Genomic DNA, 23,578 nt, shown 5'->3' with positions numbered 1-23,578 from the left:
GGTGTTAGGGAAAGGAGAAAACTGAATCAAATCCTTTATGGGTCGTCTGTGAAAAGTTTAGCAGCTAACCAAGTTAGTCTGAATCCGCTGAGGCAGCTTGTATAGTTTTCCTCACAGGAAGAAAGTGAGAATGACTTTGTGACCATTGCTCTAGGTTCTCTGTCTGTTGATGTGCCAATGCGGTGTACTCGGAGGAATGTAATGTTGTTTACTGTTTCCAGGAGGAGTTTATGGTGGGTTTTCATGAAGTATTTCATTTTTGTCTCTGGGCTGTCGGGTGTAGTTTCAGGAATGCCGGAGAAGACAAGATTATCGCACATACTTCAGGTCCAGGATAGTTTCTTTCATGACTTTGTTTTCTTTGGTGACGATTTCCATTTGTTGCTCTGACAGATGACTGTAGTGCGGTGTTAACAATTTCAACGGCTGTGATGTGATTTTTGGCAAATTCCAGGCTTGGTTTGAGCTCTTTTATTTCTTCGTGAAGTGAGATGAGATGGTCAGATTTTTTATTGATACTGGAAAGAACACTGACCTCGATTTCTGTTGTCTGCAAGTCCCCTGTGTCTGTAGATGAATCTTACTTTTTTTCCTTTTGGCGGCATTGGTTTCCATGTTGTGCTAAATACTCACTCCACCATCCAGGGATGTCAAAATTCATACAATTGATCCTGTGAGGGATGCAAATTTTCGAATCCTTAGATAGCAAAGGAATGACGTGGCCTAATCTTCCTATGATGGGCTAGTTCTTGTTGCCTTTGTTGGTTAGAAGGGTTAGGTTTAGACAAGAGGACTGGGATTGGTTAGGGTTAGAGTAAGAATGTCAGGGTGAGCCAATCAGAGGCAGAGTAAGAGGGGGCATTCCCCTATCATTCTAGGAAATCCAAATTCACAAGAGGGGCATAGATGTCTGCAACAAATTTTGTGGCAATCCATCCAATAGTTGTAAAGATATTTCACTCAGAGCAACAAATGTCAGCCTCATGGCAGCGCTGAAGGAAAAGTCAGGGCATCAACTAAAGTTACTAGGATTCATCCTCTGAGGACCATGAATGTCAATGGAGACTGTTGTGTCTATTCAACTGGTAGATACTACAGAGATATTTCAGTCAGGATCAAAGCGGTGGATTGACTATGTCGTCCACAGAGCCATGACACTCATTTTCTGAAATGGTTAAAAGCGAGTTTATCTACCGTGTGCAGGCAGTTATTTCCTACAAAAACAGATGCCATTCTCTCACTCTTAGAGTACAGCTCGGCATGTGATGCATTATCATAAAAGACTACCTGCTAAATGCGTTGTCAGTGTCTCATTATTTGACAGAAGCTGTCTGTTTCATTGCCCCCGAGCCAAGCTGACTCTTTCCCTCTGTCTTTCTCTTCCTCATTCTGTCTTTTACTCAGAAGCATCTGCCTCATTAACCACCATCAACATTTTGTTTGCTGTGTTTGATTTGGATGTATTGGGAGTGAGGCAGGGGGTGGTGTGTGTGTGTGTGTGTGCAGTCAACTCTCATTAGGCTGGAAAAAAACACTCACATTTTTGCCAGAATCCGGATCATATCTGCTCTTCCTTTATCTATCAAAGTGTTCCTCCAATCAGCTCCCTGGTGTGTGAGTGTGTGTGTGTGTGTGTATGTGTGTGTCTTAGTGTAGTGGGAGACAGATGTTTGCTGATTCGACAAGTTTGCACTGCAAACTCAGCCCAATTTAGCCTACAAAAAAAACATGATGCCACACAGACGCTCATGGTGACAGCCCACTCTTAATTTTCTCTCCTTTTAATTCTCTCTTTCTCATCTCAGTTTTCCTCTACTACCCTTTCTACATCCTCTCTATCTCTCTGTCCCTTCTTTCACACACAAAAACCCGACACTGTGTGTGATGACACCGCAAGCATCTCAGCTGGGCGTTCTTCTGGAGTTGTTTTCCTTGTTACAGGCACCTCTGACTAAGTCTCAACTTCCACAGAGTACACTTTCTTCAGCCAAACTCAGAAATGATAAATACAAAGTGCCCGAGGCTTCATTTGGTACTCTGTTTACATTACAATTTATGCTGTACCTTAACTACATTAAAATGCAAAAGTTGGGTTTAAACAAGATTAAAAACCTACATAAATGGATGGGTTTGGGGATTTATTGCAATGCAATATATGGCAATCATTACAATATTTCCTCAGTGTTTCTATTTTACAATGTACAAACTAGATAAAAAAACAAACATAAATAAACAAAACGCTTCATGTAGCTAATTCTTAGCATCAAACAAGAGACGTGTACAATTGACACAGATGGATGACAGTCTACTCTAAATGTCTAATTCAACAGAAATTCATACAAAAAAACAATTAAAAAACACAAGCAAATCATACAATCTGTTAGTATGATCTTCCAGTATGAAACTAGTAAGAGCTTGTAATGATACATTCTGTCCGGCTCCTCCCGCTCTCTTGCTCTGTCTCTCTCGGGTAACTTTGCATATTCAGAATATTCAAAGATAGATGACGTCTTGACAAGGGAGATTCCAGGTTGTGTGCATTCACCCAAAGCACACACCACACTCACACACGCGTACAGACATACGAGCAAAACACATTTTATTCAAGTCAAGCCCAAAGCAGCGAAAAGAAAAGTTGGAAGCCATTCTGCTTATGCACAGCCTTAACATGTCAGCCTTCACGAAATAGATAATAAAATAAGGAAAAATAGAACTGGATAAGAGGATGAGGCTTCAGTCTAAGCTCTCCGTAGCTTAATGCTATCTGTGGCCACGTCCACATCATGGTTTTTAGAAAACTCCACAGGATGGAAGTTCACAAAAGTGCTGCTTTTCTCTCTCTCTTTTCTTCATACTTTTACTTTACTTTGCTCCTTGTATTTCCACTGGTGAAAAGTCCCTCTAAAGTGCATGGATGAGGTAAATGAAATTCTTTTCAAAACTGGTTTGTATCCGTTATTCGGCTCAGACTGGAACCATCGTGTGTTGCATGTGCTGCATTTGAGACAACATTTCTTGTTGCACACTGGCAATAAGTATGTCCTGGTGTGATGGTGTGATTATTCCAAGTCTGTCCATCTCCCTGTGGGTGCAGAGAAAGAGATATTGTACAGCAGATTGTACAGCAATCAAAAATGGGCTGCAGCAATATAATATAGAACCTTTATGCAAAAGTTGTATATTTATAATGTTTATGTAATTAATTCATGTATGTAATATGTGTAATATATTTTTTGGGCTAATTCTGCATCGACAGTATATTACATAGAGTAGATGTTGAGTCTGAAATGGAAGCACAGCGATGTGCTGCTGTGGAGGGGTCAGCAAAAAAAACATTTTAGCCAACTTAAGAAGACCCATCTAAAAAGAGCAACATCAGTTTAATTGTATACTATATAAAGAATATTTTTACCACCTTACCTTGCTGTCAGAGGGTGATTTCCAATGGGAAAATTAAACTTATATCACTCTCTTTGAAGCCAGACCCCATAGAAAAAAACAGTAATTCAACATTGCTGAACACTGGAGTTGCTGGTCTTCTGCTGCAGCCATCAGTTAGTTTGTGTTAATGTGTGACTTTTTTGGGTCACTGGGGATTCACCAAATTCACACAATAACACAAACTCTAACTGATCGGGGCAGTAGTAGACCAGCATATCAAGTGTTCAGCGTCCTTTATGACTGTTTTTGTCAATGAAATGGAGAACATGGATGAGAAAATAAAGCTGTTAAAGGCTAAAGGTAAAGCATAAAGAAAGCAAAAAGCATACACTTAACCTGATATTATTTTTTTAGGTGGGACTTTTTTTAGGTGACTAAAACAGTTTTTTATTTTTTAGACCCCCGTCCACAGCAGTACATTGCTGTGCTGCTGTATTGAACTCCAGCCTGTTTCTTCAAACTGGGGGTGTGCCGACTGACATCATTTGTATGTAATATACTGACTATGGGTAAGTACCCCAGACAACACTGCCTCAAAAAATCTGAACTATCCCTTTAAAAACTTTTTGGGATCCACTGTTTGCTCAATAACATACAAACAGCTGTATAACCACCAGCCTGTTAAAAAGCAGCCATACCTGCCTACCAATAGGGCTGTAACCATGCTATCAGTTTGTCTGTGTAGCAAAAGCCTGATGTAGTTTGTGCCTTTGTGCCACAGAACCCCATTGTCATTCAGAACTATTAAATCACATAAAAGAGAGAAGCAACAAAGCAAAATCATGTTAACAAGAAACCACATCCCCGAGCAGTGGTGTGGAAATGCAGCTGCAAAGCTGTTTTACATTAAATTTCATGGGCCCATTCATTGTTATGATGAATATGTCATCCACACATTAGTATGGTGTTTTTTTTATTATGTTTTTAATAGATTTTGGATGACAACAAAGTTTTGTGTATAAGCTACATCAGACAGTACCATTTATTTGGATAATTTCACTGTTGGTTTCAGGGAAATTGTACATATAAAACACAATTATGAAACAACAGTAGAGCTTCCCTTTAATTAAAAGTGTATTTCACTGTTTGACAAAATAGAAACCTACACGCATTACTCATTCACTGAAGCAATTAGAGTACAACAATATTTTGGTGTAATTATAAAGTGCTGTGAGGCATTTACTGACATCTTAACAAATTGTAAAGGTATCAGTGTGCTGATTGGATCATCCAACACTGTTAAAACCTCCTTTCTGATTCGGAAACAGGCCACCTGTGTCTGAAGTCTTTAACATTTTGTTTGACAATTTAACAAGCATGACTACATTTTTTCTTAGATGTGTTTGAATGGCACTACGTACAAAATAGCTTTGGTAGAAAGTAATTAAGTACATTTAATCAAATACAGCACTTAAATACATTTGAGGTATATGTGCTTCACTTGAGTATTTCTATTTTATGCTACTTAACACTTCATATATATATTTTAGAAGGCAAATATTGTACTTTTTAATCCACTACATTTATTTGGTAACTAAGTCAGTAGCTACTTTGCAGGTTCACATTATTAATACTGAATATAAATCAACTAATAAATCATCATGTATTAAAGGTAAAGCTAACTGGCAGTATAGACAGTAGCTGAAATTATCCCCAGCAAAAGAACCAAAACAATATACACATGACTGCATTAATCGATACAATTCTGAAATATAATTTATTTTATTTTGAAATGCTCCACTCTGCATAATTAGTACTTTTACATTTTGTACTTTATGAATATTTTGACTGTAATACTTCAGACCGTGTTTTAAGCAGTTTAATGTCGGGACAACTTTCCTTTTGCTCAGACGGAGGTGTTTATTTACCATTAGCTCACATTAGAGTGCCAGATACAAAAATGATATCGCCGCAGTTGTGTGAAACATTTTGTTTGTGCTGCTGGTGCTTCTCATTCTGACTGTTATACAATTTCTGTTGTTGTTTTGACTCGCGCCTGATTGCTGAGTACAATGTGATTCTGTTTGTGTTGAAGAAATGTGAAGAGTAAATGCCAAAGTCCATTTTCACATGAAGGTGCACTTACTGGTGTGTGAGAGCCAGGAGGCTGTCGAGGCTGGTGTATCCTGCTGCTGCCAGAGTGTCTCTGTACCTCTCCAGCCCGATGGACCGCAACCACTCGCACACCGACCACACAGGCACGCACACCTCCGGTAGGACTGACACACACACCTCTGAACCCACCCCTGACTCCAGCATAGTGGCTGTGGGTCTGTAAAAATAGAGAGAGCAAGTGGAAGGAGGTCGTGTGCAATGAGAGCTGAAGCAGCACAGCGCATGTACACCCACTCATCTGGGTGAGAGCATGTAGGTGTGAGTTCAGTATGAATGCTGAATGAATATTTAATGGTTATGTATGTACTCTATGTATTTGTCTCATCTTTTAGGCCTATATTTACATTTAATTTACATACCTGTCCCCTCCTGTCCGACGCAGAGTTCCAGGGTTACGGATGAGTTTATCCAGCATGTTGAGTATCTGGCTGAAGGACGGTCTCTCTGCTCGCTCTCTCTCCCAGCAATCTAACATTAGCTGGTGCAGCACCATAGGACAGTCCATGGGAGCAGGCAGACGGTAGCCCTCCTCTATCGCTTTAATCACCTAAAGGAAGGACATAAGTGGTTATATTTTTTTAACAAGCTAGATCCAATGGAAAGAGCTTACAATGATAGAGAAAAAAAAACGTCTGAAAAAATGTCTGATACAAGTGTTTATAGCAAATGTCACTTTACAACACGATGCCAGAGTTAAACAATATAAAACAAGAGAAAATAGTAGCGGGGCACAGAAACAAACTGAGATTTCTGTATTTGTCCTATGATGTACACCAACAGCATACATTGCACTTTAAACCAGAGGTATGACATTACATTTGGTAAAAAGCCAATTGGGACTTGTTTAGGACTCAAAATTCAAAGTTTAGGACATGGGACATGACTTGGAACTGCAGACAATATAAATGTAATGGATGCAGTCATTGTGCGCCATCTTTGATTTTTGGAGCCAAAGTGACCATACTGGACGAGAGAGTGGAGTTGTGGAGGAGCGAGATCTGACTGAGAGCCTGAGGACACGCTCAAAGCAACCCGCCAATAATTATTCACACTTAACTTTAAACCTTAGTAAATATTTTAACAGGAGAGTTTTCACGAATGGGAACATTAGTTCTAAAGATCAAAACAGTGTTTTTGTCCCAAGCTGCAAACTTGTTGTAAATTTGGGCATTTTAACATGGATGTCTTTGGGGATCGACTCTCTTTAGAGGATCTGATCCATCGGAGGATCTGTTTTTGGCACTTTCGCACTGGTTTTATTTTTTAGCCTGAGGTTGCTGCTTGCTTGGGACTTGTCAGTTTGGGACTTGTTTACAGTCGGTATACAATAACATTAACTTACGGTTTTGTACAGGAAAAGACTTCAATCAAACTGCCACTCTGAAACGCCACTGCCAGTTAAATTTCACAAAACGAGAAATCAAAACCTTTTGCTGAAGATCTATTACTTCTCTGATGTTTCCAGAGCTGTCTCACCACCAAACTGCAATTTATTATATTTTTTTCCAGCTGTTAGCAGTTCTTCAATTTCCTTTGTACATAATACTGTGGGGACAATACTGTTCATCAGAGGTTTTCAAAATCTGACACTGTGGGCCCCCGCTCAGACAAAACTAAGACAACTGTGCCTTTTGAGTGTCAGTGCTGTCAAAAATAATAATACAGTACATAAAGAAAAAGTTCACATTAATGTTTTCTGTAATTCCTATCATAATGCCTGGTCTTACTCCTATCTGGGGGATAATTATGCTCCAAGTTTTGGACCTACTGTTTCCGGGCTCTGGGGACTGTAAGAAGGAAGTATAATGTTGCCATGAGGTCAGAGAGTTAGCTGTGTCTTGTTTTTCTTTTGCCTATATTTTGTTTTCATTTCGGCAAACTTGCACCATCGCCATATACATAGTTGCCTCCACGAGCTGTGTGTAACAACTTCTGCTGCAGCAACAAATGCTGTCTGTGCTAATGAGCAGGCCAGATCAGTCAATTTTCTAACATGAAAATATTACATATTCAAAAATGTCTCAGTATGTGGTATGGCACTGAGTAACAGCTTACAAAATGAGGTTTAAAGATGCTTCAGTTGTATTTGGTTGTGAGATAGTGTTTCACTAAAACAAATAAGCTGAGGCTAAAAAAACAATAATAACAGAAAAGCATCTCAGCATGTACTAATTTGCTCTTTAAAAAAATAAAGTAAATAAAATGGATAAAGTGTCTAGAGAATGGCTCATCAGGAAAGTTTTCTTAGACTACAACTGTGCTGCAGATGATATCAATCATGTCTGAAGATTTCCATATGCCAGACTGCCTCTTTGACCTACTCAAACTTAACAAGCTTTGATAGCAAAGTGATTGCAAATTTGCTCTGAAATAGGATTTTCCCCTCAGATCTCAGAAACTGTTCAGAACAACTTAATCACCCCTAAATGTATATATATAGTGTGTGCTTGGTTGAGGGCTGAGGCTAAGCTGTATTTTCTCGTCATTTTTTATTAAGTCTAAATACGTATCTTCAATAAAATGTCCTGTGACTGAGGAGCATAATCTTGGCTTGCTGCCCTCTCTGTGGATTATTTAAAAGCAGAATTTACCATTTTAAAATGGTGCAGAGGTCAAAGACACTGGGTCAGTGTTCAGTACGTCACACAGAGGACAGTTTATTTCCCTCCAGAAGTCCTCTCTTAAAACATCCAAAAGAAGTGGCGCCTCTTCCATTCATTGATCTTTTTAGATTGAGTTAATTTAAGTCAAATTTATAGACTTTACTAAATTAAAAGTTTTAATTTGACTTTCTCACAGCACACATATTATGTTACAGGGAAATTGCAATTCATGTTTATGTTGGTGGTCAGTTTTTTTACTATAGTGAACGACAAGAAACTTGGCTTAGCGAGTGAGATGAGTGTTATATTCATACTTTTGGCCATCCTCCCCTTCAGTCACAATAACATTCTACACACTAACTTAATTGCTAAAATCTGATAAACACAAGTCCCTTTTAACCTTGCTGTTCAAGGCAGGAATAATGACTGTTATTCCGCCTCGCTGCTTCAGAAGAGTTTTCTCACTTCTGAAACGGCAGCGGAGGTATAAACAGCACCAAAATGATGCCAGTGTAAAAAGTGTGAGCTGGCAGTACAGGACAGGGGTGACATCTTGACAACGTGTTATATGTGCGACCCACCATCAGCTAATTCAAAGAAAAAAAAACAGCTGCCGAAAATGTCCACAAATTGAGTAAACAATGAGATCTGGGAGCTCCTCACACTCCAAAGAGAGGACAAGATCAATCGACAGATAGCAGGCACGGTGAATTATTATTGTTTAGAAAGCGCGGCCCCAAGTGTATGTTTAATGACACTAGAGGCCGATGCTGCTGTGTTATAAACAACGATGAGAGTTCATACTGGGAGGAAATCAATTTTTGCAGATTGGTGCACAGAGAACAACCTACTGCTCAACGTCAGTAAAACCAAGGAGCTGATTGTTTATTTTTCAAAGAGGGAAGCAGGTGAACAGCTATAAGTTCCCTGGAATCACTATCACTGAGAACCTGTCAGTGCTGTCATCACACATCGACACCCAGGTAAAAAAAGCACAAAAAAGGCTCTGATTCCTACGGAAACTTAGGAAGGCTAAGCTCCAGAGCAAGATCCTGATTAACTTCTGCAGAGGAGCAATAGAAAGCGTACTGACCGGAAACATCTCAAACTGGCATGGTTTGTGCACGGCCCAAAACAGGAAGGCTTGACAGCGGGTGATTTAAATTTCCCAGAACATCACCAGTTCCCATCTACAGAGCATCAGTGACGCTGAAGTGAGGTGTCTGCACATAGCCCAAAAGATACTGAAAAACAGCAGCTACCCCAACAAAAATCTGTTCACCCTGCTGCCATCTGGAAAAAGATACAGACGTATCTGCTGCAGAACCACCAGACTACAGAGCAGCTTCTTTCCCCAGGCTGTGAGACTCCTAAAGTCCTCCTTCGACGCCAAAAGATGCAACAGGATTTTAGGGGCACATTTTTATTTCATTTTTTAATCTACATTTTAAAAAATGACAAAAAATATCTCCCTTGAACCTTATTACATGCCACACCTCTTTTGATTTTGGAATGGCAGCTTGTGATCTAAAATCATGAATTGGGGCGGCATTATGCCAGTGTTGTTTGGTTCTGTATGAAGCCGGTGTAATAAAGGGTCCTCATTACAGCTGTATTGCAGAATCTCTGTGTAAAAAGGGCTGTAACTCCACAACAATGTGCATGGGGCAGAAACAATCACACAGAAGGCTTCTTAGCAAATCCCCTCTTTGACAATATTATATAAACCACTCATTTGGAAATGAAATGAAGGTGAATCTTGAAGTAATTACTCAAACCCTAAACATTCATTAGATCTTAAAGCGCTATTTTCTGGTTCAACTTTGACCTGCTGTAGCTGCCGCACTTGTGTACACACACAGTTTCACACAGTAATTGAAAATCTTGAGAAACATTTTGGGTGAAGTCATTTTTGTTTTCACTTCCAAATAACTGTTTGAGATTCCCCAGAAGCGAGAAATAAAGCTAACGAGTAAAGTGTGATCATCATTTACAACAGGATTTGTGGCCAAAAACTATGAAAACAAAACCCGGGCTGTAATAATATTAATATCTGAGAGTAAGCCATGTTCTGGAGCTAAATCATCCATTCCCTGATTCCATTATATAATAATAATGTAGATAATACAGCTTTTTGATGTGACATTTATCTTTAAATATACTCAGGAATGAGCTCACCCTTTTATCCCCTTTTATCTTCAAGGAAAGTCGTGGGTTCGATAATATGTATAATTACTCACATCCTGGTTATTCATGTCCCAGTAGGGTCTCTCTCCGTATGAAACCACCTCCCACATGACGATACCGTAACTCCACACATCGCTAGCTGTGGTGAACTTCCTGTAGGCTATCGCCTCTGGAGCCGTCCATCTGATGGGGATCTTCCCTCCAGGGGACAGATAAGTCCCAGTGGCCTCCTAAAAATAAAAAGCAGTAAAATTCTATTTCATTCATTGATTTTTTTCTCAACTGATTGCCTCATTGATCCATTTAGATAAATGGGAATGGAGAAAATGTTTTATTTTCTGAATAGTTTAGCTCTAAGATTTATTCTTTGATTGATGTCTATGTATTTGTGATACTTAACTACCAGCCTGCTGACCATTTTCTAATTCACAAAAAAAATACATCTGATTCACACTGGGATGTTTTTTATAGTTTCAATGTAAATAAGGTGCCAGAGAGCATAAAAAGGCATCAAAATAGAGCTTGTTTATTAAAAACAGTGTCAGGGGAATATAGTCCCCAATGTCATCAAATCGTAGAAACAGTTCTGTGTGTGTGTGTGTGTGTGTGTGTGTGTGTGTGTGTGTGTGTGTGTGTGTGTGTGTGTGTGTGTGTACACCTGACCTGTGGGGGACTGCTGCAAAGATGACTGAAAACATCAAATGTTAAAAGGTTGAAAACAGGCAATTTATTATTATTATATATACTGATAAATATTATTGTTTGTTTACTAAGTAGCCCCTGGCCCTCTATCAAGTTTGCAAAAGTGGGCCACGTGTAAAGTTAGTTGTATATCCCTGGTCTATGGTCAATAATAAAAGTTTTCAAAGGCTGCTTTTATCTAAAAAGTGCATATAAATAGTCTGTGAATGTAATGGATTGTGACTCACAAACAAACAGCAGATTGTATGTATATGTTTCTATCTAGTTTGTGTGTATTTGTCACATCTGTGTGTGTCTTACCCTTGTAGTGTAGGCAGCCTCTGGATCGTCCTCCAGAACCCGACTCAGGCCAAAGTCAGACACCTTACACACCAGGTTGCTGTTGACCAGGATGTTCCGCGCTGCCAGGTCTCGGTGAACGTAGCTCATTTCTGACAGGTACTTCATACCTGAAGCGATGCCACGCAGCATGCCGACCAGCTGGATCACCGTGAACTGGCCGTCATGTTTCTGAAACATCAAAATGATTGAGACAGCAGAGTAGGTTAACATGGGCACCGACAACTGGCTGACAGTCACGAGCAGAACTGCAATGATTAAATATTAAATGATATTAAATGAATCACCAACAAAATAATAATCAGTAAATTGGTTTGGGTCATTTTTAATAAAAATAATTCAGAATTCTGATTCCAGCTTCTTCAATGTGGATATTTTCTGCTTTCTTAACTCCTCTGTGAGAGTAAACTGAGTAACTTTGTTTTGAGGACAAAAAAAGACATCAAGATGTTAACTTGCTCCGTAGGAAACAGTTATGAACATTTTCACAATTTTCTGACATTTTATAAACCAAATAACCTCATTGATTAATCAAGAAAATAACTGACAGATTAGTCTAAAAATGAACATAATCTTTATTTGCAGTCCTCATCATGAGTGAAAGCATTTTATCAGTGATTTCAGACATCAGTACACTGGAAAAATGAAACTAAATGTACCCGGAGAAAAGCATCCAGGGATCCATTTTCCATGTATTCTGTGATGATCATCAACGGTTTACCTGAACGGGTGAAGAGTAAGAAGTTAAAACATGCACATAACCCCAACATTACTATTACTAAGGGCCCTGACACACCAAGCTGATGGTTGGCTGTTAGTAAATGTCGGGCCGTCGGTGAGCATCTGGCGCTCTCGTTTTTGAGGTGTAGGTCATCTTTTTTTTTGGCCGATTCAGCATGTTGATTGCTGTTGGACACAACAGAGCCAATCAGAGTTATGTAATTCTGCGACAGGCTCCGTTGTCACAGAATTACATAACTCTGATAGGCGTCTCAGCTCAGTGCATACGAAAAGAAATGGAAGACAGATTAGCAAATAAACAACTAAAGTCAAGAAGGTGTGAGATAAAAAAAGAAAAAAGTTAAATGAAGTAAGATTATGTTTTTTGCAATAAAGTTCTTTAGAAGAAGTGTTTCTTAATTATGTGTTATTGTCCAATAACACACAGTAAATATCCTCTTTTAACATTAGGTTGTGTTGTTAATGTGCCAACTGATAAACTAATAATACATTTCATTTATTTATCTTATTTGTATTGCAGTTTTTTTCCACAGAACACACTTGACGTCTTTTGCTATGGAGGGTTATGTCCTATGAACATACGTGCCAGTTGTTCCTTGGCTTTAGTCTTTGCAGTGTGTTTAAGTGCAACATTTTGGCCGAGACAAATGCAACGAGGCGATACAACAGTTGGCCACTGTCGATACTAGTTCTTTGATGTCGTTTTGGTGTGTCTGGGCCTAAGAGTTCCCATGTTCACAACTTACATCTCGTCACGACGCCCTCCAGCCTGATGATGTTTGGATGGTCAAACTGGCCCATGATCGAGGCCTCAGACAGGAAGTCCCTCCTCTGCTTGTCAGAGTATCCCGCCTTCAGACTCTTGATGGCCACATAGATCTCCCTTTTTCCCTGAACACGCAGCCGACCACTGCACACCTCCCCAAACTCTCCTACACATATCGAGCGAACAGCAGTGTCAGCGCCAAGTAAGCATGTGTGTGTGGGTTTGTGTGTGTGTATGTGTGTGTGTGTGAGCGCTAATGCCAGCCTTACCCATGCCAATAACCCTCTCAATGTGAATACTGCTAACATCAATCTCCTTCGCAAACTCGTGGATGGCCTGATCCGGGTCTTCGTAGGTGAACGGGTCCACGTAGATTTTAACTCCTGCCATAACAGAGAGGCGGGAGAGGAGAGGAAACGAGGGAGGAGAAGGAGGAATGCAGAGGAGGGTGAGAAATATGAGTTGTGTAACTGCTGCATATGTTATGTAAATGTGTTGGCAGTATGTGTGTAAGATGTGTGCAGGTGGATCTAAGAGAAGAGAAGAAAAATGAGCATCCATCTGTCTTGCTGCTTTTTTTCACAGTACAGTATATGAGTGTGAAGTACCTGGGTTAAGATGTTTCTCCTCCTCCGAGTCCTGCTTTGTTTTACTGTACTTGCTCCTCCTGACAAGACACAAGTGATTGACATTTAACACACACACACACACAAAAAGACATGTCAGAGCATTCAATTCTTTTCACTTGTCACATTTTTATTTTGTGATTCCTACAGTTAAGAGCAATGACGTGTCACATTGTTTTTAACTTTGTGTATTTTTTTCCCAGTAGAGCTGCGCATTCATCGGGTTTTTCAGGATATGCCGCAAGAGAAGCGATGACAATGAGAACAGAGAGCAACGGGCTGCAGGAAAGACACAGAGCGAGTAGATGAAAGCGTTTAAGGGAGAGAGGGAGGAGGGGCGCCGCCTCAGGTAGCGCGAGATAAAAGGTGTTTTCCATTAAACAAAGAAACTGTCAAAAACACCTTTGTGGGTGAGCAGGTGTGTGTGTGTGTGAGTGTGTGTGTGTGTGTGTGTGTGTGTGTGTGTGTGTGTGTTTGTGGACACTTGCGCATGCTTGTGTTTGTGTGTGTGTGCAACGGAAGCTGACACACAAGCTGTGCTGCTGAAGAGACAGTAATGACAAGTCAGGGACAAAGGGATTATCACTGTCTCCACTCTAATCCCCTTTAAAAGCTTCAGGTAACACACACAACCACACACACACACACACACACGCACACACACACATTATTAAGCCACACAATAGCAGAGGAGTTGTGTGTGTTGTCTGTGTGCATTGTGGAAGATTGGTCAAAAGCAGTAGTTAAGGTAGCGGCGGCACTCATGTTGACGTCAGTGATGCACTGATGGGAAACTTCTAGCCAACCTAACAAGCCCATAGGTGTGCATGCCAGGTCTGCGTGGATGCATATGTGTGTGTGTGTGTGTGTGTGTGTGTACCTGCGGCTAATGATGAAGACAGCTGCAGATATCAGCAGTAAAATTCCGACCCCGCTGACAGACAGCAGCAGGAAGGCTGAGTTCACTCCTTCTCCAATCAGAGGGAACGGATCTAACAACAGAGGACACACAGGTCACCAACCAGAAAGTTGTAAACTCCGTCACAATAAACTTTAATGCATCCTCTAAAACTTCTGAACCTTATTGTCAGTGTACCTGAATTGGTGGCGAATTCAAAGGGGTTGCTGAACTCTCCGTATCCAGCAGCTGTGCGGGCACGCACATGGAACACGTACACAGTGAGGGGGTTGAGACCCGTGACATCCACGCTCCGAGAGAAGGTCCTCATTATGCGGTAGGACCTCTCTTTCTGATCCTGATTAGATGGGACAAAAAAGGGGGCCTCTTTTCAATGCCTGACTGCAAATCCATCGTAACCATCAGCGAAATACAAACAGCGTGCCAACGTATTGGCATTCCAGACAGCTGCCTGAGCTGCATTAACCTGCCGGCGCCTCACCTTTTCATAGAACTTGACCTCGTATTCTAGGATGACCCCGTTGGGTCGATCTGGCTGTTGCCACGACAACGACAAACTGTGCCTGGTGACGTCGGTGGCCAGGATGGATGACACTGGAGAGGGAGCTGAAAGGGAGAGGAAGATGGGGAGAGACTTCTTAGTGACATTAGTATAACTTACTGTATATATATATATATGCAGGGATGAGTCCTTTTAAACTGTAAACAAATAAATAAGCAGTTTCCTCATCTGGAAGTCAATGGGTTTTTGGTTAGATGCCTGAAATAAGGTCTGTTGTTAACACAAGCTGAAGAGACTTTCAAGTTTTTTCGATATTATTTAAAACCAAGGGGGAAATGTTTGCTATGTACAGTTCTTCCTACTCCCTTTCACACATGTAAATTGATGCAATATGTGGATGGACTGTCCTTATTTTTCTTTCTCTTTTGTTGATATGTTTTTAACTACTGTTTTGTTGTATTTTACATGTTCGAAATAAAGACATCAATCAGTTGATCTTGTTGTGGGTTTTTTTTAACTCTTTTTTTTGTGCTTATTTTCAGGTAATTTTCTTATAACTTTCTAAAAAAATTTCGGGGCCATTTCTTCCCATGTTTTTTTTTTTTTTAAAGAAATCAAGGTTCCAAAAGGTGAAAGCCATGTCTGTCCAGACTCATATGTAGCCGTGACAGTTGACATGCTTCAAAAATGAATGTTGCCACAAAGAAGCTACAAATTCTGAAACATGGAGGCTTCACATAAATGCCAAAACTAACACTGCAGATCAAGCGCTTGAAGCAAAGTGGCCGCGGCGTGTCCTGTGTGAACCTCCCATCTGCTTAACATGGGCACTGAAAGGAAGTGGACAGCGCTCAAAGGAAAAATGTGCCACATCCATGTCACTCCCTCTCCGTGCAGCTCTTGCACGTGTGCAACCGAGGTAACAACTGTTTTGAGGCTATTGTCAGCAGAATGCTACAACTTCAGTATATGAAACAATAATATTTTTCAACTTCAATTTTATATGCTGCCCTAATGTTTGGCTCACAGCCCCACGGCCTTACTGGAGCAGTGCTGATGTATTATTTCTGACGCATAACCAATCAAAGAGTGCTGTGGGCAGGAGGTTGAGCGAGGCCACAGAGTGGTGACTGACTGCAGACACAGAGGGTTGGTTGCACCAGAGCTAAAGTAGTGTGTTTTTCAGTTAACTAACTTTTAATTAATGAATTGGATATTGGAGCTATTGGATATCAAAAAAATATTCAATAAGTGTGTTTTATTGTGTGTTTTGAGTGACGTTTCTTTCTGGTGTTGTTTCATTTTGTATTTTCTGTCTCATCTTCTTCTTTATATCACTTTATATCATGTGCCATAGTGTGTATTGCTTGTCTTGTTTCATTTTTTTTGTCATCCCTGCAGCACTCTATAATATGAGGCTGCTGAGAAGATAACTATAATAGTTTCACAGGTCTGAATACAGCTGAAAAGGTTTGTAAGGTGCCTGTTTGTCAATAATCCCTTTGACCCAGTGCACCTGACAACTAACCTAAATCTCATTTCCGAATGAATGAGAGGAGCCTCATTCTCCGTTCTCTCTCCTCTTACATCCCACCATTTTCCCTCCCTTTATGGTGTTTGTCCTCCTTTGTGGCTGTTCACATGATATCGGGCCATATGGTGATGCAGGTTGGACTTGAAAAATCCCAGACAGCTCTCACGCTGTGCACACACAAGCTAAGTTATTTCCCCGGGGCACCTGGAACTAAGCAGGTGTGCCGTTTTCTAAATGCCACCGTAAAGACTTAAAGAAATGACAGTTGAGATGTAACAGCATGCAAAAAAAAAAAAAAGAAAAAGAAAATGAGAAAGAAAAGCACGCACTGAAAACTAATGGAGAGCATGTGTGAGGAGCGCCACACACCAGCTGACACCTTCACAACTAAAATGAAACACGCCATAAAATCTGGGTGATTTTTTAAACACTTCCGTGGTCAAGAGCAGACACAGGGAAAGTCACCCCCTCCGCTTAGATACACTCATGTTATGTGTCAACTAATTTACTGTGTGCTGTTGTCATTTACTTTTTCCTTGTAACTACTTTCCCCGCACCAAGCTCTGTGTATTTGTATTTAAGTCAGTGCTTTACATTTCCCAGAATGCTTTCTGACATCCTCTTGAGAACAACCCTATAATTAATTCAGCTGTTGTTAGATGTAGGAGGACAGAGTAATAACTATGGCAACGATGACAGTGATAGTAAGAGCAAGAGTTTCCAGTTGAGAGAAAGCAAGAAAACTGTCTTGTAGCTTCATTAGTGTTGATGCTGTTGTTAGCGGAGAAGCTGTTACCTATTGTTGATTAATTCAAAAGTTCATCCTTTTTTCTTCCATTAAACTCTACTGAAGCATTACGTAAATGTTGGTTCATAAAAACTGATCACACGTGGGCCGGGCAAGTACAACAACTGCATAATAACCTACAAATAACAACACCTCCAAATGTTTCTGTCTCTTTTAGTGTAAATATGTACAAGTACATAACATTCATCGGTTTAATAAAACAGATGACGAACAGCCTGAGATGTCTGAGGAAAAATAAGCGTAATTTCAACAATATGTCTCAGTTTTTCCACATTCAGTGAGTACTATTACATACTGTCATTACATGTGCATTTTTCCTTACGTTTTCACTCCTGCGCGGTAATGCATGCATCACCACACCAAACTAAAGTGGAAGCCATTGAGGAAGCAGGTGAAGTTATCCTGTACCTTACAAAACACTCACTAATTGAAAGTTTTGAAAGTGCACTTGTAATAAGGTTCCACTTATATGTTTATAATGCAGTGTTAATTATCTTAATATATGATCATAATAAATATTCCCAGTTTTTTTTTAGATAAAGGCAGTCTGAGCTGGTGGAAAGCCTCTGAAACAGCAATTTATATAAAGTAGGCTCCTCGCTTTTTAAGTTGCCCCTGAAACCTGGCAGCACTTAGCCTTCACAAGTGCATCAATATTAGGTGTGTGGACCCTTCTGCATGCACGTTCTGGCCTGCAGGCTGTATGTTTGACACCTGTGATGCATTTCAGGTATTCAGGAATTTCATTTGTAATATATAGCATTTCTATACACTATTACAATTTGGTCATCCCTTATATATTTCATATAGTGGTGCTAGTCTATTTAAACTACATGCCAAATTTGATGCAAATCAAATGAATGCAAACTACTTTTAATTTAATATTTCATCAAATATATATCATAATTTTCTGGACAATCTTCCAGAAACAAACATCGTCATAAGCCCTGTTAAGATTCACTATAAATATATTTGGAAAGTGTTGTGGGAAAAAACGTATTACAAATACATTCCCTTAATAATAATAATAATAATAATAATAATAATAATAATAATAATAATAATAATAATAATAATAATAATAATAATAATAATAAGCCAAAGACTTGGTTAAAATAATGGATAAAGCCTCCGTAACATCACCCATTGGTGCGTTGCCTCCCATCTTGAAGACCCAAAGTCGTGCTTTTTGGCAATTGCCACCTTGGATTTTTCGAGCCAGAAGTGACCATATTTAGACAAAAGGTGTGGTGACACCTCGCAGACAGCCTGTCAGTCAAAGAAGCCCCACATGAATGATGAGTCACTTTAAGCCTGAATAACATCTAAACAGGTGAGTTTAAAAAAAAACAAAAAAACAACCCTCCTGTACAGTTCTCATGAATATTGAAATAACCTATAGTGAGCAAAATAGTTTTTTGTACCAGGCTGTACACATGTTAATATCTGCTGTAAATCTGGGCATTTCAACATGGGGCTGCTATGGAGACTGACTCGCTTCTGGAGCCGGCCCTTAAGTGGCCACTCCAAGAACTGCAGTTTTTGACACATTGGCTTTGTTGACTCACTCTCATTTAACTGAAGCGTTTAGGATGGATACTAGTTTTCGCATGCAAGTATGTAGCACCATAGAGAGGTTGTGCACAACATGCTTTCACGTTTTGGAACATTACTCATGGGGCCCTGCTCCCTTGTGGGCCCACATGCAGTGAACAGCAGTTTGTATTGTGCTGACCCACTTACGGACAACATCTACAAGCACATTTTGTGTTGCTACAACAATCTGACAAACACATTTCTCACTCTCAAACACTTCTGCTCACCAGCTTGGTTGGTGGTGATGGTGACAGACGCACTCTGAGCTGCCCCTGCTCCGCTGGCCTGGGAGACCCCATTGCGTGCGTGGACGATGAACGTGTAGTGCGTGTGGGCCCTGAGCTCGCTCACAACCACCCTGGTGGTCCTCAGTCCGGTCTGGTCGGGAGAGAAGAGCACGTCTGAGCCACAAGGCAGGCAGAGCTGAGAGCTGGAGACAGAACCTGAACTGAGTCTCGGGTAATCTCCAGGTACTGGTCTGCTCTGGTAGACTCCTCTCCCTGACTGGACTTCAGATCCCACAATCCCCTGGTCTGACTGCATCCCCAGGCCACTGTGCTGAGCCTCAGGCTGGGAGATGCTGTGATTCCTGGGAAGAGCTTTACTGCCAGACTGACTGTGGCTTCCTGTTTGACAGATGAGACACTCGAGACTGTAGCTGGTGTCACTTCGTCCTCCCAGCCGGCGAGGGGGGGCCCACTCCAGGACCACCGAGGTCTCGTTAACCACAGAGATGAGCTGCTGTGGGGCTGACGGCGGCTCTGAGGAGGAGACGGGTAAAAGCTTGAGCATGAACAAAACCGACCAAGTTTACATTCTATACTGCACACAAGGGGGGGAGCCAGTAAACGGGGTGTATGGGGGGCGGGGGGTTGCTGCGAGCTGTTGGCACGAGTTGAAATGTGGACATCTGGCATCAGACTGAAAACCATACTGTTCAGAGATGTTTTTGATGGGCTGGATGTTTTCCTCTGCGGTATTTCTTTTTTGTGTGTTGTACGTCTGAGAGACAGAGTACGTGTGTGTGTGTGTTTTCATTTTTCCCAGGCCAAGGAAACCATGTGCTGAATATAGGCATAATTAAGTTTATGACACACAGACCGAGGTCTGCAAGTCTGTCACACAGGAACTACTCAGAGACTTCGAGAGAGAGAGAGAGAGAGAGAGAGATGGAGAGAGCAAGAGAGAGCGAGGACATTTATTCACTTCTCAATGTCTTTACTTATCACTAGCAGACAGGATGTAGATGGTGGCTTAGTCATAAGTAATGGGATCATGAAACAGGGGTGGCATTCAGACAAGTTTGTGTCTCCCTCTGTTTGGTAGAGATAGAGGTAGGGAGACAATGAGAGTGCTTTTTTTGCTTTTATTTGCAGAAATGCACACACGTATTGTCCGTGTCTTCACTTATGTATAGTCTTACTAGTGTGTGTGAGTGTGTGTGTGTGTGTGTGTGTGTGTGTGTGTGTGTGTGTGTGTGTGTGTGTGTGTGTTCTTACGGGTGCAGCTCATGGAGGGAGGGTCGCTGTCAGCGCGGAAGAATCCAGAGTGGCAGTCACAGACAGTCGCGCCGTCTCTGAGCGAGTAGCTATGTGGAGGACACTTGGAGCATCCTGCATCTGAAGACTTGGCCTTGTAAAAGCCAGCGGTACAGGCTGCAGAGGGACAGAAAATGACAGATTCAGGACAACAATGCCTATTCACGTTCACAGGTCACATTGACAGAAACTTTATGAAAGACACTAAAAAGTCCTTCTGAAATGAAATAACAACATGTTACCTTGAACAGAACACAGTACTTGTTTAAAGGCACCCTGTGAGGCACTAATGGTGCTTTTTTATTTGCAGGTCTCTGTTTTACTCGAATTTCATGCACAGCTGTAATGTGCACATAAACAAATATATATGTTTGCAAGAGCTGAAATGATATGTCCATTGTTTGGCAGAAAATTAATGAACAACAATTTAGATAATACATTGATTGTTCAAGTATATATTCCAAATAAATTCAGCTCATAAAATATGAATATTCTTTCTCTGTCTTCTCTGATAGTTGACTGAATGTCTTTGGCTTTTGGACTGTTGGTTTGACAAATAAGCAATTTAAATAGGTCAGCATGGGCTCTGGGAATTGTAAGAATTATTTTTTTTTGCAATTATTGCTTTTCATAGAGCAAACTGTTAATCGGCTAATTAAGAAAATAATCAGCAGATGAATAAAAAATGAAAATAAAGCATTAGTTGCAGCCCTTAATGAAAACTTCAGCCCCAAGTTACCATTTGTGCATCAAGCACTCACCTCCAAAAACGTTTTTCTCGCATGCCTCCAATAAACGAAGAATTCAAAAAAGGCAACTTAATGATGACTTATTGTAAAAGGGGGACGCATTGAGCAACAGCAAAATTATATCAAAAAATCCATTTACAAACTCTCACACAACTAGAGCAGTTTATTCCAAGTCTCATTTATTCAGGTGTATGCTCAGTGCATCACAAAGATGCATTTTTGTTAAAAAAGGAACTAAAACACTTCCACATAAACAGTACAGGTGTACACTACTCGTCTCTGCGGAGGACATGTTTTAAACACTTAGGAAAATGCATGTGTTTGGGAAGCACTGAGCATATGACAGGAGAAATGAGCATTTGATTATACTGCTCCAGTTGTGTTAGAGTTTGTAAATGAATGTTGTGATATAGTTGTTGTTAAATGTGGGCCCCCTCTGACTTCACTTCTTCAAGAATTTTCTCTGTTTTTGGATTCTTTGTTCTCCATGGAGGCATGTGAGAGAAAAAACAAATCAATGTATCATGGGCTGAGAATTTGATATACAAATGATTGTCTGGGGGATGAAGTATTCTTTAATGTGCACAATCCCATAGTTCTCCTACCCATAAAATATCAAGCATTGCTCAATGTCAATATTCAAAAAATTTGCAAATGTGTTTTAGTGAGAAATACTCAAGCGGATACCTTTAAAACATCAATGTTATTTTTCAGTTTATAGCAATAGATCCACCCTGATTTGTGCTGCAAGCAGTGCACCCAGCACTGACCTCAGGTCAGCTGACCTCTGACCTTTGACGCAGTCTTTGTTGTCTCTATATTGACGTCTCAGACTGCTCAGACAACTTAATCAACACACAGACTGCAATTTGATCCAAAGATAAACCGTAAAGAAAAATCTACAGAGCGTTATAGATATGGCATAAAGGCGAAAAGGGCACTATTATTTCTTTTGTCTTTTTTGATGGTTTGATGAGCAAAGACAGAAACTTCTAAAAGAACATCTACTGATCATCTCCCACTCACACGCACAGAAACCAGAAACACTAGATCTGAATACATCAAAACTCCAACGCCAACACAAATATAACTGACATTTAAATATATGAAAGAGGAGAAACAGAGGGAGGGTGAGAGAGAGATACAGAGGGGGGGGTGGAGGGAGAGAAATTTTCTCTCTGTATACCAAGGAATTCACGCATTGACAGAGCAACAATACAACAAATGAGTGCATAATTATACTGCTTGACATCCACTGGTGAAGCAAAAGAGATGGCAGAGCGTGGCTGGTTAGAGCCATTTTTTTCTCCCTTTAATTTCAGAAGGAAATCCTTCATTTGTTTCCACGGCAATCATTTTTTCAACACCTTTTTCATCATCACACCCTATTCACTCTCCTTTCTCGATCCTGCCATCTTTCCCGGTTCTCTCCTTTTTTTCCAACCCTTTCAAATTTCCAAGGGAGATGAAGACATCCCAGTAGGAGTGGATAGGAATGTGGGAATGATGTGTGTGTACGTGTGTGTGTGTGTGTGTGTGTAGATGTGTGCTCAAGTGCTTTATGACACTCATCTACTGATGAGAGAGAGGAAGTCTCCTCTGTAATCTACTCACACCGACCATCCTGCCCCATCTGCGTGAGCCACCATAGATTTGCTCTTTCACACACTCATCTGCCCTTCCTTTCACATTTTTCACGACCTCCCTCGTTCGCTCCCCGCGCACTTCCTCCTCGACCTCTACTTATCTGTCTTTGTGTCTGTGATAACTCTCTCGCTCCTGCTGTATCTCTGTATATCCCTCTCCTTTCCAAGCGTCAAATCTCAAGGAAGCTTTGAAGCACGACTTGCAGCGTTTATGGCTTGATATCGATACCAACTCAAACGAGACTGTACACAGGCTGAAAGCTATAATCAAAACCTGTAAATTCATAAACACATTTACAGCTGATAAGGCTGGGTTTCATGTGGTGAAAGACTTGCAGTAATGTTTCAGCTGATATCATCAAATCTGAGATAAAAACACAGTATTACCACCTCTGCTGACATGTACATTCCTTTGCTTTAATTCATCAATGTGGATAAGTAAGACATGGATGGGAAAGAGAGGGAATTAAAGGGAGAAAGAAAAAGTATTTGACCTGCTGAGGACTTAAGGGTTGATTATAAGGCTAAACAAGACTCTGCCAGGGGGGTTGCACACTGCCTTTGTCCCTGTCCCTCCAAATCCTCTATCCTTGTCTCCAACACAGAGGACAGACTGAAGGAGGAAGAGAAAGAAAGGAGCACAGTATCTGAAGCCATAAACTTCCTTCAGCGCCCTCTCATGTCTCTATTCTCTCTGTTGTCTGTAGCCTTTTGTGTCTTTTTTAGTGCTGGTTTCAACAGGGGGGGCTGAGCGCTGCTGACCTGG

At 40.7% G+C, this 23,578-nt stretch overlaps 1 protein-coding gene across 2 annotated transcripts in view; it reads right to left on the bottom strand.

Annotated features, from left to right (window-relative positions):
• Positions 1–2,125: 2,125 nt before the first annotated feature.
• LOC121951192 (ephrin type-A receptor 4-A-like) overlaps positions 2,126–23,578 on the bottom strand; it is a 53,370-nt gene continuing 31,917 nt past the window's right edge. For both annotated transcript variants that reach the window (XM_088085322.1, XM_088085321.1), the window contains 14 exons: positions 20,379–20,534; positions 19,107–19,640; positions 14,921–15,045; positions 14,617–14,776; positions 14,401–14,512; positions 13,503–13,561; positions 13,164–13,277; positions 12,875–13,060; positions 12,047–12,108; positions 11,349–11,558; positions 10,400–10,576; positions 5,916–6,103; positions 5,528–5,713; positions 2,126–3,082 (listed from right to left, as the gene is read on the bottom strand). In XM_088085322.1, coding sequence (XP_087941448.1) covers positions 2,965–3,082; positions 5,528–5,713; positions 5,916–6,103; positions 10,400–10,576; positions 11,349–11,558; positions 12,047–12,108; positions 12,875–13,060; positions 13,164–13,277; positions 13,503–13,561; positions 14,401–14,512; positions 14,617–14,776; positions 14,921–15,045; positions 19,107–19,640; positions 20,379–20,534 — 2,387 coding nt within the window. In that variant the 3' untranslated portion in view covers positions 2,126–2,964. The remainder of the gene's footprint in view (positions 3,083–5,527; positions 5,714–5,915; positions 6,104–10,399; positions 10,577–11,348; positions 11,559–12,046; positions 12,109–12,874; positions 13,061–13,163; positions 13,278–13,502; positions 13,562–14,400; positions 14,513–14,616; positions 14,777–14,920; positions 15,046–19,106; positions 19,641–20,378; positions 20,535–23,578) is intronic.

Source organism: Plectropomus leopardus, chromosome 12 (assembly GCF_026936395.1).
Source record: "Plectropomus leopardus strain MGB_pleo_1.0 chromosome 12, ASM2693639v1, whole genome shotgun sequence".
Taxonomy (NCBI): Eukaryota; Metazoa; Chordata; class Actinopteri; order Perciformes; family Serranidae; genus Plectropomus; species Plectropomus leopardus.
This window is presented reverse-complemented; position numbering and strand designations above follow the sequence as displayed.